At 48.8% G+C, this 17597-nt stretch overlaps 4 protein-coding genes across 4 annotated transcripts; 2 read left to right on the forward strand and 2 right to left on the reverse strand.

Annotated features, from left to right (window-relative positions):
- Positions 1-542: 542 nt before the first annotated feature.
- Positions 543-4686, reverse strand: N7457_008808 (uncharacterized protein; the record flags this gene model as incomplete). The annotated part of the gene is made up of 2 exons (XM_057179851.1): positions 543-4193; positions 4258-4686. The coding sequence occupies 2 exons, from the start codon at positions 4684-4686 to the stop codon at positions 543-545; spliced, it is 4080 nt and encodes a 1359-aa protein (XP_057028237.1).
- A 353-nt stretch (positions 4687-5039) lies between these two features.
- N7457_008809 (putative pyrimidine 5'-nucleotidase) lies at positions 5040-6016 on the reverse strand (the record flags this gene model as incomplete). The annotated part of the gene is made up of 5 exons (XM_057179852.1): positions 5040-5221; positions 5291-5716; positions 5777-5812; positions 5874-5886; positions 5948-6016. 5 exons carry the CDS (start codon positions 6014-6016, stop codon positions 5040-5042), a joined length of 726 nt encoding a protein of 241 aa, XP_057028238.1.
- Positions 6017-6418: 402 nt separating this feature from the next.
- Positions 6419-8974, forward strand: N7457_008810 (uncharacterized protein; the record flags this gene model as incomplete). The annotated part of the gene is made up of 1 exon (XM_057179853.1): positions 6419-8974. The coding sequence occupies one exon, from the start codon at positions 6419-6421 to the stop codon at positions 8972-8974; it is 2556 nt and encodes an 851-aa protein (XP_057028239.1).
- A 3053-nt stretch (positions 8975-12027) lies between these two features.
- N7457_008811 (uncharacterized protein) lies at positions 12028-16479 on the forward strand (the record flags this gene model as incomplete). Its single annotated transcript, XM_057179854.1, has 8 exons — positions 12028-12100; positions 12163-13046; positions 13109-13228; positions 13974-14160; positions 14219-14730; positions 14791-15889; positions 15945-16345; positions 16402-16479. 8 exons carry the CDS (start codon positions 12028-12030, stop codon positions 16477-16479), a joined length of 3354 nt encoding a protein of 1117 aa, XP_057028240.1.
- Between the last annotated feature and the right edge of the window lie 1118 nt (positions 16480-17597).

Genomic DNA, 17597 nt, shown 5'->3' on the forward strand with positions numbered 1-17597 from the left:
CTTACAAGATGATGTTTTCGGGCGTTCCGAGCTTCTAATGATCCTCGCCTACTCAGCCCTTTCCTTTCCAATGTTTTTGATTGAACCGAGTTTTTGGATTTGCTTGGACGTTCGCTGGTGTTCACTTTAGGGACTATTTTGCTTTTTATCGCGCGTTGGAATACCCCATACTGGTTCCGGTTGGTTGTCTACTTGCCATTCGGGGGGATAATGTGGTAATCTCTCTAGGAAGCAATAATCGATAAATTCGCTCGAAGTACAGGAACAATACATAGGATAGTACAAGCACTCCATCTAGGTACATTGGTCTGCTCTATTCATGAATCATAGGTACCAGATTCCTATGAATTGAAAGTAAATTGCACACAAAGTCTGACGCTAGCTATCTCTGTAGGGTATCTCGAAAAGGACAATATAGCTGCCAGGAAGACAAATAGGGTACACGTGAAAAAGAAAGCGGATGGTATGTACAACCCCATGAAGCATTGGAAAAAAATAGGCTCAAGTCAATTTCCTCGCTTCTATGCAATGCATTGGAGGCTTCAATCCGTGTTTACTATCTCCACATCGTCCAGAGTGGGTGTATTTGTGGAGCCAGTTTTGCGGTTTTTCTGCATCCCCAGAATCTGCCACGCGCGACCCATCATGCCATGACCCAAGCCCTGAGGAAATTCGACCGAAGCTTTATGGGCATGTCTAGAGACTCGATCACGCATTGCGCGTTCCTGTTTAGCGGCAACCAGGCGGTCCTGTTCGCGTTCATGGTTGACGATTTCATCGCGCCATTCGGCCCAGTGCTCGAAGTTTTCGCGCTGTTGTAGCACCTGGTAGCGGAGGCGGGTCTTGGATGGGCGCCAAGCAGTCCGGCCGACACTATCGTTGTCCCCGTTGGCTGAGATAGCCATTGTGGACTTGAGATCGGCTACTCGGGAATCTTTGGTCAATTTGAGGAGATGCGTCATGACGTCGCGACTTTCGAGAGCAGTGCGTTGGATTTTCTCTTGATCGGGCGTTGGCTTAGCCCTCGTGAGTGGCGCATCAAGCCAAGCGTGCATTTCAGTAGATCGCTGTACAGAGTATGGATCGAGAATATTCGAACGACGGTTCTCTTCACGTAGGAAACGCACGGCTGCTTGAAGGCTTTGAACCTCAGCGCGGAGGGATTCGTTCTCGTCCAAGGCAGCCAAAGAAGCCTCACTGGCGATGACAGCACCGTTGCCTGTGGTCGCCAGGCCTGCGCTTCCGGACAAGCGTTTCATTCGCTCAAGACGAGCCATGAACTCGTCTCGCTCAGCTTCGGCTACCTGTAGCTCCTTCTTTTGTTGCTCAACTGTTTTCTCCAGCTCAGTCCCTGCTGCCTGGATCTCCTCAATTTTGGCTTCGAGTTCCTTGACCATGGCAGCCTTTTTGCTTGCCTCTCGCATCCTCGATTCAAGGTGCTCAATCTTCAAACCTTGCTCGTCAAGGGTATTGTCCTTCACTCCAAGCGCGGCTGATGCCTCGTGGATCTCATTTCGCAATTGGCGAATCTCTTCATCCGCATCAGGGGATGTCATTTTGTTTGACTTCAACTCCGCAGCACGGGCAATCCAGGGAAATGCACCTTTTTCAAACTCTGTTGTGCGGGAGAAGTCTGAGGATATGGAGTCAAGCTCCTCAAACTGATCACCAATTTCTCGCAACTTCGTAAAGAGCAGTGAGATAGGGTCGTTGTTCTCATCCAAAGTTTCGCCAGATGAGATGAAAGATGCAGAGACTTGGGACATACAGTTCAGAATCTCTTCTGACTTGAATGGTTTCGTACGACCTTCGTCGCTCGTGAGGACCACTAAGTTCTCTCCGAGTTTTCGAGCAAATTCTGAAAGTTGTTTGGTTTCATTCTCGATCTTTTTGAAAGGCTCGTCAGCATCCTTTGGAAGTGCAAGTGACCTTGAACGTAGATCGTCAAGAGACCGGCTGATTTTACCCATCGCCACCTTATACCCTCGGGCCTGAGGGGCGAAGGCATCTAATTTATTGAGAGCAATCATGTTCTCCTCGTCGCCTTCTTCGGCAGGACCCATTTTGGAGCTAATGATGACCTTAACCCGCGAGATTGCACCAGCTGCATGCTCAATGTAAGATTGGGATAGATGGCCGCGCATACACAGCTCATCAGCAAACATTTCTAGGCTGGAGGGAAGAATGGTCTCGGAAAGGTGCGCAAGGAGAGCGATCGACCGCTGCAATTCCACAGCAAGTTTTGCAAGATTTACTTCGTCTTTTTTCAAAGGCTCGATCCAGAAGTTCAAAGTGCGCTCGACTGGTTCCATTTCGAACATTGCAACCTTGATGTTTCCAAATTGCTCAGGTGAGCAGGCTGTGATGTAGCTCACAAACCGATCACACACATTTGAGATCCACATAAGATATTCCAAAACCGCATGGGCCTGGAAAAGTTCTTCATTGGAGACCACTGAGTGTTCAGATCCCTTTTCTTGAAGAGTGCTGCTCATGACATTGGCTTTGAACCCAACACGTTTGAATCTAAGCAAGGCCTGGACAGAATTCTTTTCGCCTTCAAAATACTCTGGAAGATAGAGTTTGACAATCGAAAGGTGCTGTGCATTTTGCTCGGACTCCATACGATTTAGTTCGAGATCAATGGATTTGGTCAGAGCCTTCGATTGATTGGCCTGTAGTTTCATAGTTAAATCCTGCATTTGGCGATGACGCATTGCAGTTTCTGTGGTCTCGGCCTCCGAGACTTGCTTGTTTGTGCGCATGTCATCCAAGTCACCTTGCAGAGTTGTCACCAAGTCTCGGAAACGAGTCAATGTATATTCCAAGTCTTCGATGACTTCGTCTTGTTGTATAATTTTGCGGCATTGGTCGTTGGAGACACCCTCCCGGTATTCTAGCTCTTCTTGAAGCTGCTTCTCGGTTTCGATATGTGTGTACTCCATCTCGTCGCTGATCTCCTTGAGAGATTCCAAATCCTCAATGGCAGCTTTGAGCTCATTGATCTCGTCCTGGTAGCGCATATTTTTGTCTGCCAGTTCTTCAATCATTTCTTCGGCGCCCAGCGCTGTTTCGAGCTGCTGCTTAAGATCATCCACATTGGTCTCAGCGACCAAGATTCTCTCCTTTGCCGCCTCGTAATCGGATTTGATGGTAGCGTATTCCTCGAGATCGTCTTCCAACTCTTTAATTTGAGCCTTAAGGTCTAACTCTTGCTGCTGTGTCATATCTCGCAAACGAATGAGAGCATCTCGGAGACGTTCGTTGGTCTTTTCCATCTGGAGCCATCCGTGACTGGTTCGGTCTTCGGGTGTGGTTTCATTGTTGTATTCCTCATTCTCCGCTCGGAGAACCTCTACCTCCAGATTGACCTCATCTAATCTCGATCGTAGAGCTGCACACTCATGTTTGAACGCCTCAGCTGTCTCCTCTGCCATTTCACGGTCCAGAGTAGCCATCTCCATGAGTGAGTCATGCTCTGCCTGCATGCGCTCCAAGTCATCCGAACGAATCTCAATTTCTTTGAGCTTTTTGCGCAGCTCGGTGACTTCCATTTGCTGCGGTTGGTACTTGGCTTGAAGTTTCTGAATTATTGTCTCAAACTTGTCACGTTCGGTCTGAATTTGCTCAAGAATCTTGAGCTTCTCCTTGTCATCAGCGCGTTTTTTCTCCATGATTTTGAGCTTGGCATTAAGCTCTTCAAGTTCACGTTGGACTGCTCCGCTTTGAGCTTGGCGCTGGGATGCAGAAAGAGGAGCACCAGGACGCGAGACCACTGGGCGTGTAGCAGTCATCGACTGTCGGGACACCTTCGGCGGAGGGGTTCCATCTTGTACGCCATCTCCTTCAGTGTCAGGCGATTCAGGTTCGGTTGGATCTCCCGACCGCCCGCTGATGCCTGCTTCTCCTCCATCTGATGCTTTTGGACTGCTTCCCTGCCGTAATGAAGAACGCTTTGTCAACCCCGTGGTTGATGAAGTCACAGTGCTTTGGGAGCCTGGTCTTGATGTTCGAGTTGCCGGACCGGAAACCGAGGGTCGTGAGCCTCTAGAGGCTGCTGGTTGTGTTGCAGAAGGACCCAGAGAGCCTCTAGCGTTAGATGCTATTCGAGGTCGGTTAGAGGCCACTGCGGAGGTGCGGGAAGTATGACTGGCAATCGTTGTAAGCTGTTTCGTTGGGGACTTTGTGGGTGACTAGATGATACAGAACTTCCAATCAGCATAACACGAGGCAAGACTAGGATGGCAAATGACATACTCGGATTGACGCGCGAGCGGCCGCACCTCTCGGCCCCGGAGCAGGAGTCGAGCCTGCATTGGTACTCTGTCGTCTTACTGCTGTAGGGGCAAGACCCGTTTGCTTCCGTATACCGGGGGAGATCCCAGGTTTAGCCTGCACTTTGCTGCCTGCAGCACTGGTAGCCGGTTTGGTGGTTTGTTTACTCTGCGGCTCAGCTTGGATAAGCTTACCAACTACTGTTGGGCGGACAAACATGCCATATCCTGGCTCACAATCAAAGTATCGTTCACCTTGAACTGAACCATCGTTTTTGCCGGTGGGCTCATCTAATTCAAGGCCTATCCACTCTCCGTCCGCGAAGTGGGTGATGCCAACGAACCGCACAGTTGCTCGCCTTCCATCGGGCAGCTCAATCACCGAGCCTGGTGATAAAGCTGGGCCAGACATTTTGAAATGGGTTCAAGAGCCACAGGGAGCTCTTGAGCGATAACCGGGAATTTCTGGTTGTTGGCAGAACAGAAACAAGGCAACTCCTGAATCCAGCGGAGCGCGTCAAGTGATCGACTTTTGCCTGAGGCAACAACAACTAGTATGTATGTATCATGCTCTACTATTATCACTACGCTCATCTCTCTGGTGTATCATCGGTGCATGCTCTGAATCTCGTTTCATTTCAAATAATCTAATTTCTCGTTTTTGGGAAGATGGATAGACATTATATCATATACATTCATAGTCATAAACCAAAAAAAGCCTAGGGCGATAAACAAAGGGTATCTTTATCGCCGCCATGGCCAGATTCATGCGCCATTGCTTTTGCTCTTCTCTTTGAAAGCGTGAGGGAAATGAACTCGGAGTTCTTCAAGGCTTGAGATCGTGTACTTTGATGCCTGCGTAGCTGGCATGGGAACACCCGGTTCAACCAGGTGTGCTGTAGTCCAACCCCGAGCATGTGCATGTACACAATTCAAATGCGAGTCATCTGTTCCATGGTTATTAGCATAAAGATCCCAAGGTATTCATTAGTCCGTGGTAGGGTGAATTGACATACCGACAAAATAGCACTGATCTGTGCTGGGAGCACCAGCTTCCTTCTCCGCTTTGGCATACATATCCTGACTTGGTTTGCAAACCAAAGGCACTTTTCCATAGTCACAATATGTAATGCCCTCAAAAAGGTCCTCGATATCCAAAAGCTTCACCACGCGCTTTGCGTGATTAACATAGGCATTGGTGAGCAACCATGGCTTCACCTTGGTTGTGTCCAGGTCCTCCAGTAGTTCACGCAGCTTGGGATCAGGCCGGAGGATGTTGTCAAGCGGTAGAGCATCATCGACTTCGTAGTTGAATTCGAGAGGGTCAATCTTGTGATGGCGGGTGAGTCCTTCAATGGCCAGCCCATACTCCTTGTAGTATTTCAGATGCAGCATATGGGCATCGTCCGAATTGAGGTCGAGGTGTTTGACAAAGAATTTATCTAGTAGGAGTAAGATTGTGTTAGACAGATATTCAAAAAGATCGTATAGGCATCACTTACTGATCAATGCCTGCATCTCATCATGGATGTTGCAGGCTGCGCGGAAGTATCCCGAGTCAGTAGTAGCTCACGGAAGCGCCAACCGCAAAGAACCGACCTTTAGAATAGAGCTACAGGCGCGCATATTAATTAGTGAACTTAGAACCCCAATAATCAACCTTCTGGACTTACGCAATTGTCAATATCAAAAAAGAAGATCGGCCGTGAGTCACCGACTCCGTTGGCGCCGTTAGTTGCCATGAATCTTGAATTGCCAAATCGCAGTGGTAAGTGGGCAGATGAAGGTCTAGACAAGGTCGCAACAGGTCTAATAATGCGACAAGAAGATAACGCAAACAAGCGATGCATAAGTCAACGAACAGGAAATGGGAACGAAACCAGTCCCTCCCTCCTTCACCTGCCCAATGCCCACATCCAATACCCGTGACTTTACCTAATTGGACCTAGCGTCCGCGCCCAGACAGCCAGCATCGTGGACTTTTTGCAACTCTTCGTTCGCTCTACCGTCCAACTCTCAGAGCATTCTCAATTGTAGATCGGACTGAGTGGTCGCTCAACGTGTGTTCTACTCGTTGAAAAACATACTTGTGTTCAGTTCCTTCCGTCTTGTTCTAGCTTCACCGATCCTTTTCCCCTAGGACCATGGCCGCAACCCATGGGACAGCAGCTCACTTTCCAGCAGGACCGATGGCCATTTCAGCACCTACACCAGTTGATGAAGTGCGGGAATATGAAAAGATTCTTACAATCAATGATCAAATCTTCTCGGGCACTCATCCCCGGCTCAGTGTTCCCCAACACCTTGTGCGCAAATCGGGGCGAAATGGCCAAACTGTTCCTCTTCAGACTCATTTATCTAAAAACTCCCCCCCGAGGCCAGTTGTGCAGAATGTGCCTGTGGCTACAACCACAAAACAATCTTTTAATAGCTCGCAGGGTGCATTGGTCAAAAACGCGTTGTCTACAGCACCACAACCCGCTCGTGTGGCATCAAAACCTACTTCCGAGATCGATCCTATCTTCTTGACCAAGTCAGATGACCTGATCAGAGCAGAACTACAGCTACAAAGGCAGAGATTGGAGAGAGCGCTGCGTGATCAAGTGGAACTCAAAAAACAAGAGACCAAACAGAGACCTGCGGTTCAAGACACGAAGCCTGACTTTGATGTCTCAGAAGTCTTCAAGCAGGCACTTGAGGTAGTGAAACCCGTGTCACTGAGTGATGCGTCCGAGGCCACTGGACCAGGCGGCGCTGCTAGTGACTCCTTTGACGACAATTCATTTTACTCCAGTAGAGCTCCTGACTCGCCCCCCCAGACTGGCAAACAACAAAAGCCATCTCCCGTGGTCATGCCCGCGCCACAAGCACCTGCTACGCGGGCTCCGGTTACCCATTACGCAGATGAGTTGCAGCGACTTGAAGCTCTGAACCAACCTGGATCTGATCAGGAAATGCAAGATGCTTACCTTGTTGCTGACCAGCGCCACTCCTATTCTCAGAAGCAGACCAGCTACCAGAAAGCAGAGGCTCCCGTCAGCCGGTTCCGTGATTCGCATCGATTCGAGATTGTTGACGAACCCGAGTATTCTCCACCCGCCCCAGCAGCGCCACCAGCGGATCACCGTGACTCACACCGCGGGGTAGAAAGTGGTATTGGGAGACAACCTAGGCCAGATGCGAGATATGCGGACCGCGCTAGAGACTTACGCAAACCTCCGTCTCCGGAAATCGTGAAGGTAGTTCGAAACCACATCACATCACCGGCAGCTCCTAGGCCATCCCGCGTCTCACCTTTGGCCATTGCCAAGGCTCCCTCCGTCCAGCAAATCCGAGAGGAACGATCTGAACATGAATCTGATCAGGTGTATTCGGACCGTGATTCTGCTCGTGGCAGTCCACATCCACCGGTCTCTAACATCATTTCCCGGAAGCGGAGGAGGCTGCGCGAAGGTGATGAAGGGTCCCGTCAAACCTCATACAGGAGACAAAATGCAGGACCTACTGAGGCATTCATCAAAGAGGAACCCGTTTCGCCCCCACCATTTGCCGACGATCCTACTGTTGTCCGCAGCCGACACCCTCAAGAGCGCCCTATCTACATTGACATCGCTTCCCCTCAATACACCCCAGTATACGAAAGTCGTGGTCCACCAATGCGAGAGCAAGTCTACGAGATTGATCCTTACCACGAGCCTCCACCAGAGGCTGGGCCTCAGCGCACCATTTCTCGACTGGGCACCAGGCGACCAATTCGCGAGGAAGCCGATCTCCGACGAGTCGCAAGTGTACAGTATGCTCGTCAATCAGACTATCCTCGTGAATACATTGAGGCCCCGACACGCCAAGTTCGAGCAGCATCGTACATTGTGGAACGTCCGGCACAAGAGCGACCAAGGTACTACGAAGAATCCCCTTACACACAGCAACGTTATGTTGCCGCGGATGACATGCCAGTCCCAACGTATCGAGATCCTTACTACGAAGAGTTGCTCCCGGCACGGATGATGCCACCACCTCAACGTCGGATTGTCGTTGATGAGCATGGCACTCAATATTATGAGCTGCTACAAGCACCAAGACTGCAGCCGATGGCTCCTCCTCCTCCCCCTCCCCGCCCAGTCTCCCAGATGTCGAAGGAGGTTTACGATGAGCGACTGCCTCACCACGCGGGCGGTGTCCGTGCACCTTCGGTTGTGCAGGACCCCTATGGTGAACGGCGCTATGTGCAGGAAATGCCCCCGCCCCAACCAATCTATAGGCGTGTCACGTCAGATTACGCTCGCTCAATAGCAGCCCATGACAGACAAAGCTACGCTGCTCCGATGGAAGCCCATGAACCTTACCCACGCAGTGGCAGTGTGCAAGTAGCAGAGTACCTACCTCCTCGTCATGCAGTCTATATTGATGAACGTCCAGCGCCCCAGGAGAGAATAATTCGAACAGCCAGTGTTCGTCCTCCACAGCCTCGCTATGAAGACCCGCATGAGGTTGTTCAGCGAGTTGGAAGCGTGCGACCAACAGGTCCGGGCCGTGAGCCCAGTATCTTCATGGATGACAGGCCACTTGGGGAATACGTGGAGAGACCGTACTTCATTCGAGAGCGACGGTACTATGACGGTGAAGGTGAAGAAGGAGATCGCCTTGGCCTAGATGGCGCGAGTGATACCATTCAGCGGGCTCCACAGCGTTACCAGTAGCCTGTCGCAGTTTTCCCCTTCTTCACTTGATTTGCGCAGCATTTCATGACTTTGTATTTACATGGATTTCAGCGACTCATACCTTGTAGGAAATACACACTTTCAAGGTCCTGAAACCCCCATTCTAGTATTATTTTTGAGATACATTAGGTATGCAGTCTTCTATCAGTGTGCAAACCTAGGTATGATACATCCATGCATTATCATCGATCAGAGAGGTTGAGGCCAGTGAAATCCGCGTGACGATCGTCGTTGTACATCAGAGTGTCGTTGAATTCTGACATGGGAGATTCCAAGCTGTCTTGATAATCATCATTTGGGCAACTTGGACGTCAAGCATCATTTCACTGAGCAATTTGCTAATCTCCGTCGATGTTTCTCCCTGTTTCCAAGACTGTTATCAGCATATCTGCCAATGTCTATCGGGCAGGGTACCGAGGTGGGTGGTCGTATTTCCTCGTTTGCAAGAGATCAATACGAGTCCTCGAGATTCAGAGTGGTACGATGCCCTGGTCTAGCTACCTAGGCACAAATTGATCATTAGTTCATTTTGTACAAATAAAGACCCAAGATGCATATAAGATGATCAAGATAGGACATTTTCTCGTTGGATCAACCCTCTAACCTCGGGGACTTTGATTCATTCCACATCAGATGGCCAGATATTTGCAGCATTGTGAGTAGCACATCAGAAAAAGAGAGGCTGTCATCACTTGTGGATTTTGAATCAAGCATTTCCAAAGATTGAGAGGGCTCAAAAGTGGTGAATGGAACCAATCTAGGCAGGGAGTCTCAACTCACAACTCGAGGGTCTCTAGTATGTGCATGTTTCAAGACTAAAAAACGTCAAATAACTATTGGAACTGCTTGCATGTGAAGCTTTTGTTAGCCTACCCTGCGCAATAATAAGTGAAGAAGTGTAGGACCAGCTTCAAGAAAACAGAAAGGAGATCCTGCGCCAGCTGCTTTCACCAGGATCAGAATGAGGTAAACTTTTCACATGGGATTTTCAACACCATAAACTTATTATCATCATGTGGAGGGACAGCAATGACGCAGTATGGATGTCTCTGGGCTGGATGTGTGTGCTCCTTACCAGAAGAACAGATGTCAAGGAAAAATTTTGGAATGTGCCTTGGCTTTGAAGGAGAGGCGAGATACAAGGTGCAGGTTTGCAATCTCTGCCTTCTTTTGTGTCTGCCAGGCATCCGATTGCATACAAATCTCAGTCAGTGCCTGTGAAGATGCCCACGGTCAGCTGGCGCTCTTTATTTCTTATGGGGATCTTCTTTGTGGCAATCATGTAGTTTCGAGAGAGAAATTTGCATCAGAGTAATATGTTCTTAGACATGGTAGATTCAGCTTTCAAGACGATAAACAATGGGTCATCATTTGCAAGTAGGGCATGAAAAGGGAATGGAGAGATCAGCATCACATACCCGCAAAAATAACATGTGTGTTCTCAGCCTTCATGTTTCGCGTCATCTGTGCACTGGACAACAGAGATTGGAGGAACTGGATCCATAGACCATATTGTAGGACTTGATTAAACAAGCATCCGGGGAGGCATGTGGTAGTATTGGGCTAGTCCTCTATGACCAGGTCGTCATAAGCTTTCAATGAGCTTTCAAAGGCACGTATGTGTGTGTCCATCAGATCGGGAACGGGGACTTTAGCAAACACTCCTAGGTCATTTTATAACGCTTAATTTCCACAAAAGATTGTTTGGGGAGCTGGAATATTGACCGTGAAGGGCTGAGATACCCAGGCCCAGGAAAAACAAGGATCGACATCGCTCGTCTCTGTTGTGCTTGATGGCCGTGTGTAGCTTTCTCGCTGGATTTGATAGGAGCTTGGTTCGAGATAGTAAGAAGGGCGTTGTAGGGGAATTTAAATCTGCTAAATCAGAGAAACTATCTCAGTTAGTGATAGGAGTCAACTGAAGCTTATTTAGTCTTGTGACTTGGGAAGCAATTTGATTCTGTCATTCCCATCTCGCATCAGAGTGACAATTTTCACGTCATTGTAGATCAGTTGAATAAAGCTTGGTCATCATATGCGAGAGGTAATCTAGATATAGACAAGGGTCATACCCAAGAGTTGAATGCCTGTGGCTTGGATGAACATATTGTGAGCCACACGTGATTGGTGGATGTGTCGTGGGGTTGGACAGTCCAGCAAGATGGCCAGAAGGGTTGATATTGACCATCATTGGACTGTTGGTAGACTGAGAGAGAGAGAGAGAGAGAGAGAGAGTTGGATAGTTGGTAAGAGGCAAGGAAGAGAGAGAAAGTCAAGGCCAGGGACAATATGAAGTATCGCACGGGCAGTTGAAAGACAGGTCGTTGGTAAACAAAGAAGGTGAAAGCTTGTCCACCGGATTTTATGGGGACTTGGAAGCTCCTGGGGTTTCGCTTTCATGGGAATGTTCCTGTTTGCGCTCCATCAAATTCACTACCTCTGGCTACATATATGTAGTCAAGTAGCCATACTTATTCGACTCATTTCGTCTATAGGGTGAAACCTGGTATATACCCTCTGGTTGATGGTAATCCTGTCTGATACCAAGCTGGATACTGTTGAAGTCAAATTATAATGAGACAAATGGAGGAGGATCTGGTCAACAGTCCTGCTCTATTCGAGGTTGTATCCGAAATGTTCCAATCACAATGATACAACAGCCCCGGTTTACAAAGACGTATCATTCTGCTAGACTATCTATTCTGACTTCGAACTCTAGGGCTGGCTGCCTCAGCTTAGCCATGGTAAGGGCCTAATATACAATTTTCTTGTGAGATTTTGTCTGATCGTCGGAGTAGAGCACTTTACAGGAACTCATAGCGTATGTAGAGCAACCATATAAAAGGGACAAACAATGAGGACGTGGTTGGCAGATTCAAGCCTAGAATGGTACATCTACTCCAGTTGTTCATTAGAAAAGGCAGATCAACTCTGGCTACTGCAGAAGTAACAGCTCCCCGCATTTACCCCTCAGAACAACGCTGTCAAGATGTGTATCTCGCTTTACACCTTTCAAACTCCTTCCTGCTGCAATGGCAAACAAGATCTTATCTATAGCTGATCTCGAAGAGGCGGCTTCGAGATCTTTGTCCGTATCCGCAAGAGGTAATTGTAAATTCCTCTCTTATTTGTGTCATCGATGGATGTTTAACGATATAAGCAACCAGAATTCTTCAATTCCGGGGCAACAAACCAAGTGACACTCCACGACAATTGTGCTGCGTATAGGAAATATCGTCTTTTACCCAGGGTTTTGAGAGATGTCTCTGGTGTCAACACCAAGATTTCCCTGTTTGGTCAAGATATTGCATTCCCGCTCTGTGTCTCACCTGCTGGACTACAGGCCATGGCGCACCCAGAAGGCGAGCTAGCCACAAGTCGAGCATGTGCCAAGATGGGTGTTTCCATGGGTGTCTCCTCCTATGCCAACCACTCGGTTGAAGAAATCACCGACGCGGGCAAGGAAGTGGGGCCTATTCACCATGTTATGCAGCTGTACGCGATGAATGACAAGGCTAAACAAGAACGAATTGTCCGACGGGCGGAAGCTGCAGGTTGCAAGGCTATCTTTCTGACAGCTGACAGCCCCGTCCTTGGTGTACGCTGGAATGAATGGCGCAATGGATTCAAGGCTCCACCTGGTCTGGAAATTCCGATGTATGAAAGAACATCTGCCGAAATCCAAGCACAGTCACACGATGATGGCTTTGCCTCAGCCAATTCAGATTCTCATTCCTGGGCCACGGAAATACCGTGGTTGCGTAGTATCACGAAGATGGAGATCTGGATCAAAGGTATTCTCACACCGGAGGATGTCGAGACTGCTATTGAATATGGATGCGATGGCATCATCACTAGCAATCATGGTGGTCGACAACTGGATGAGACACCGGCCACAATTGATGCGCTCCCTGCATGTGCTAAGACCGCGCGGGGGAGGATCAAAATTCATGTTGATGGTGGAATTCGATCCGGGATAGATATCTTCAAGGCGCTCGCTCTTGGTGCTGAATGCTGCTGGGTTGGTCGTCCTGCACTTTGGGGACTCGCTGTAAGTGCTGCTGATTGCATTCAAAGGTTTGATGAAAGCGCTTTTACTGACTCCTTTGGTAGCATGATGGTCAACAGGGAGTGGAGCTAATGCTTAAAATCCTGTTCGATGATTTCAAGCGATGCATGCAGCTCACTGGTTGTCGGTCTATCTCTGAGATTAGCTTGGCAAGTGTGGGCATTGTGAATGCGAATGGGCCTTTGGCTAGGCTGTGAATGCGAATGGGCCTTTGGCTAGGCTGTGATTGACAGATGGACATTGCTGGCGGATGGTAAATATATTCTTCAACACACCCGACCACTCTTGAGATGGGCTTGGATTGTAAGGGGGTTGTATCATTCTCCCCGAGTAACAGGCTTATGAGTAACAACCCGAGAGAAATGTTTAAGAGCCCTGCTTCTGTAGATGTAGTCATCATTGTAGACCTCTTCCATCTGTCTACATACATGTGAACCCCCTTATCGAGAAATTGACCGCCACCGATAACAGTCGTGATGGTCCACTCTTCAACTGGAAACTACTTTGTACCTACATGGCTGTTCACTGCCACGACTTATGGAGAAATCTGGCCCCGATCGCCCCAATAAATATTGATCAGCTGAAATGCAGGTTGCCAATAGTTCCACAGCTGGCTGCCTCCGGAATGGGACGCTGAGTCATCATCAATTGACTCCGAGTGTGACGCCATTCCAGTCCCAGCTTCTCCTCATTGCCTTGGATGCCCCAAAACCATCAGTCTTGGATGGGCCTTTTCTTTGATAAAATCTAGATCTACAAACAATCAATACCCTTTAAGCAAATTGGCTCTACCATCCTATAGGTTTGTCTTCATGAGCATTGCACTCAACGGCCATGAGGATGGATGTGCTAATAGCTCTCCAGTGACCCATACCGAACGTGAACCGAACTCCATTGCCCAGTATGGAGTTCGAGAAGGGCCCGATTCTGGATGTAACTGAGGTCTACGATTCTGAAGACAATGACTTTGTTTCGCGCCAAACCCGTCACAATAGGGCACAAAGAACTCGCCCCTGCTGGGCGAGGGCCCTGAGAAAGGGACTCTGTGCCCTCGTTATCACCGGGTTGATCACCTACTATCTAGTCCTTCCACATGGTACAAGCGACTCTTCCTTACTAAAGTGCGTCGCTGACACGGTCATCCTTATCTACAGGCTCCCCGTCTAGTGACAACAACGCGTCCCCGCACCCCGAGGCTTCCCCGCTTTGTCAATCGCAGGAATGCATTCACGCTGCATCCGAAATTCTCTACAATCTGGATCCAAATTATAAGGATATAGATCCCTGTACTGATTTCAACCAATACGTCTGCGGTGGATGGAGGGAGCGCCATGACATGCGGCCCGACCAGGGATCCATCTTTGCGGGCACAATAATGGCAGAGAACGCTCAGACTAAATTGCGTCATATCTTGGAGCGCACGGAACCACCGCAACAATCCGATGCTGATAATTTCGAGAAACTCAAAGCTGCATACGATGCTTGCTTAGATGAGGCTACAGTCAGCAAACGGGGCAGCAAGCCCTTGACTGATATGCTTGATGAGCTGAAGAGCATCTATCCCGTGAAGACTGGTCTTGTAAACGGAGCCCCGGACCATCTCACAAGTGCTCTCTTGTATCTGATGAGCGCTGGTGTTGATGCTCTGGCTTCTTCCGGGGTTACTGTGAGTTGATGCTAGCTGTCTGACGTGTCTGAGCGCTGCTAATGTCTTATTGTTTCCTAGCCTGACGATCGCGATCCTGATAATGTTGTCATCATGATCTCGCCACCTCGGCAAATTGGACTTCCCGCAAGAGAGTACTATAATAATACGAAGACCGTAGCCGACTACACAAACACATTAAAACAGGTCATTCGAGGACTTGCTGGCGACGGACTCGATAAAGTCGTTGAAGATGTTGTAGCCTTCGAAAAGAAGCTTGCTGACGTGACCCCGGATACTCAAACCCAGGAAGATGTCACCAAATATTACAACCCGCTTAGTATCAAGGAAACCGAGGCACTTGTTCCTGAGATCTCCTTTGCTGATATTATCTCATCTCTGGCTCCTCACAACTACAAAGGAGACCGTCTAATCATTGGATCACCCTCCTATATGAAAGCACTGTCTGGTCTGCTGAAAGATACACACAGGGATACAGTTTTGCTCTTCTTGCAATGGAAGATCATCCAGGCCTTTGCGGATGTCATTGAAGATGACTCCGTCGAGCCTCTTCGGCGATTCAAGAATGTGCTTGCAGGCAAAGAGCCTCAGGCGAAGCAGGAGCGATGGCGTAAATGCCTGGGACGCCTAGACGACGGACTTCCATGGAGCCTCAGTCGTTTCTATGTGCTCGATGCGTTCTCCGAGGCCTCAAAAAAGCTTGGCGATCAGATCGTATCCGATATCAAGGAGCGATTCATTTTCACCCTAGATCAGACTCACTGGATGTCTCCAGATGTGCGGAAACTGGGAATTGAGAAGGTAGAAAACATTGTCCAGAAAATTGGATTCCCTACAAAAAGCCCCAATGTTCTGGACCCCGAAGATGTGAAGAAATATTATCGGGACCTGGAAGTGTCCAAGGATACTTTCTTTGAAAATGAGGTTGCCGTGACGAGGTTCCAACTCCGGGAAGAATGGTCTAAGCTGGGCAAGCCCACCAACCGGGATGAATGGGACATGAGTGCGCCGACTGTCAATGCTTATTACAACCCCCCAGGCAATGAGATTGTGTTCCCTGCCGGCATCATGCAGCCGCCGGCGTTCTATGGACCTTCTGCGCCATTATATATGGCATATGGCGCATTTGGTTCTGTCAGTGGTCACGAGCTTTCACATGGTATGTTCAGGCTCCTATAGTGCTGTTACCCTTTTCATTGACTGGTGCCATCCAGCTTTCGATTCTACTGGTCGACACTATGATGAGAGCGGAAACTACACTAACTGGTGGGACGATAAAACCGTCGATGCGTTCGAAGAGCGTGCTCAATGCTTTATTGACCAGTATTCCAACTTCACGGTCATTGGGCCCGGTGATAAGGTCCTCCATGTCAACGGCCGATTGACGTTAGGCGAGAATATCGCCGACGCTGGAGGACTGACCGCATCATACCACGCATGGAAGAAGCACGACGAGGTAAAGCCTGATCTTCATCTGCCAGGATTGGAAGCGTTCACCAAAGAGCAGTTGTTCTTTATCGCTTACGGCAATTGGTGGTGCGGAAAGTCTACCAAGGAGGCGGCTGAGCAGGCGATCTATAACGATCCTCATGCCCCGAAATCAGCACGTGTTATCGTAAGTACTACCTGTGCATTTTGGTTTGGGTGTGATGTGACTGACTGCTGCCGTAGGAAACCATGGCCAACTCGAGGGAGTTCAAGGATGCATTTAGTTGCCCGGATAGGAAGCCGACTTGCAAGCTCTGGTAGTTTGGCTGTAGTCTACCGACACTTACTTTCAATCAAACATGTTTCATTCAAGTATGAACAATAAATGTCTGTGCACTATATCTTGGCTAGGTTTTTAACATCTTCGGATTCGTGGAAGAAGGTAACTACATGTACATACCGCGCCGTGAGTGGATGAAACGTCCACGGGTATCTTGACAGTACGTACTTGAGACTCGAATTTACCAACCTTGGAACTGGGGTATTCCCAGTAAAGGGTGAAAACGATACATCAACAATGACGATGAAATAGAACCCAACAGATCTAATATACGCATTATTGAAGCAGTTTTCGATCCGTTCGGGACCGTCAAATGCTCACCACGTGTGAAGGAGCCACTGGCGAAGCTTTCAATAGTTTCTACTTAAAGACATAAAAAGGAAAGAGTGGGACTGAATGGAAACGACGGATTCTTTGCTATCGTACTATAAGATGAGTAGGTTGCTTATTGGGGCCAGGTCATACCCGAAGGAATGCCAACTCTGAAGCCCTGTATCTCCCGTATCCCCGACTGGGATATGAGCGTTACAGACGAAACCAGTTCCGCGTGGCATGTCGGGTCCGAGACTCCAACAGAGAATGCTAGCGTTGCTCGCCTAGAGCGACAAAGCAACATTTGCGATATTCAGCCCCCTGCAGCTGACCTCGGGAATGGCGAAAATGCGGGAAAAAAAAACCCCCAGGGCAAACGACCGAAATCCCCCCTAAATACTCCGTACCTCCGATCTCGTACGGAGCAGGGAGTAGCGATGTGATCCTTGCCCAAAACCGAAGCTTCAGATCACGAAAAGCTTGCCGTTCCCCGGAGACCGTCCAAATTACCAGAGCAAGGTGGAAGCCCCTCACCTTGAGTTTCAGGCCCTTGATTTTGGGTTGGACATGTCACTTCTCCTGGACCTGTCAGTCTGATCGTTTGACATGTGACATCTCATCCGCCAGAAATCGCGGAATCTGATATAAGAGACGAGAGTGTCCGCAGCTATGGATCAGGCCACTCCATTGAGACATTATGGAGCCCACAAAAGTACGTTGAATAATTTTCCGGATCTCCATAATTTCAATGGGGCCTCAGATCTCAAATTCATATGCGAGTTGTACG

The sequence above is a fragment of the Penicillium paradoxum genome (assembly GCF_028828445.1).
Source record: "Penicillium paradoxum strain IBT 22861 chromosome Unknown utg000007l_segment0_segment0, whole genome shotgun sequence".
Lineage (NCBI taxonomy): Eukaryota > Fungi > Ascomycota > Eurotiomycetes > Eurotiales > Aspergillaceae > Penicillium > Penicillium paradoxum.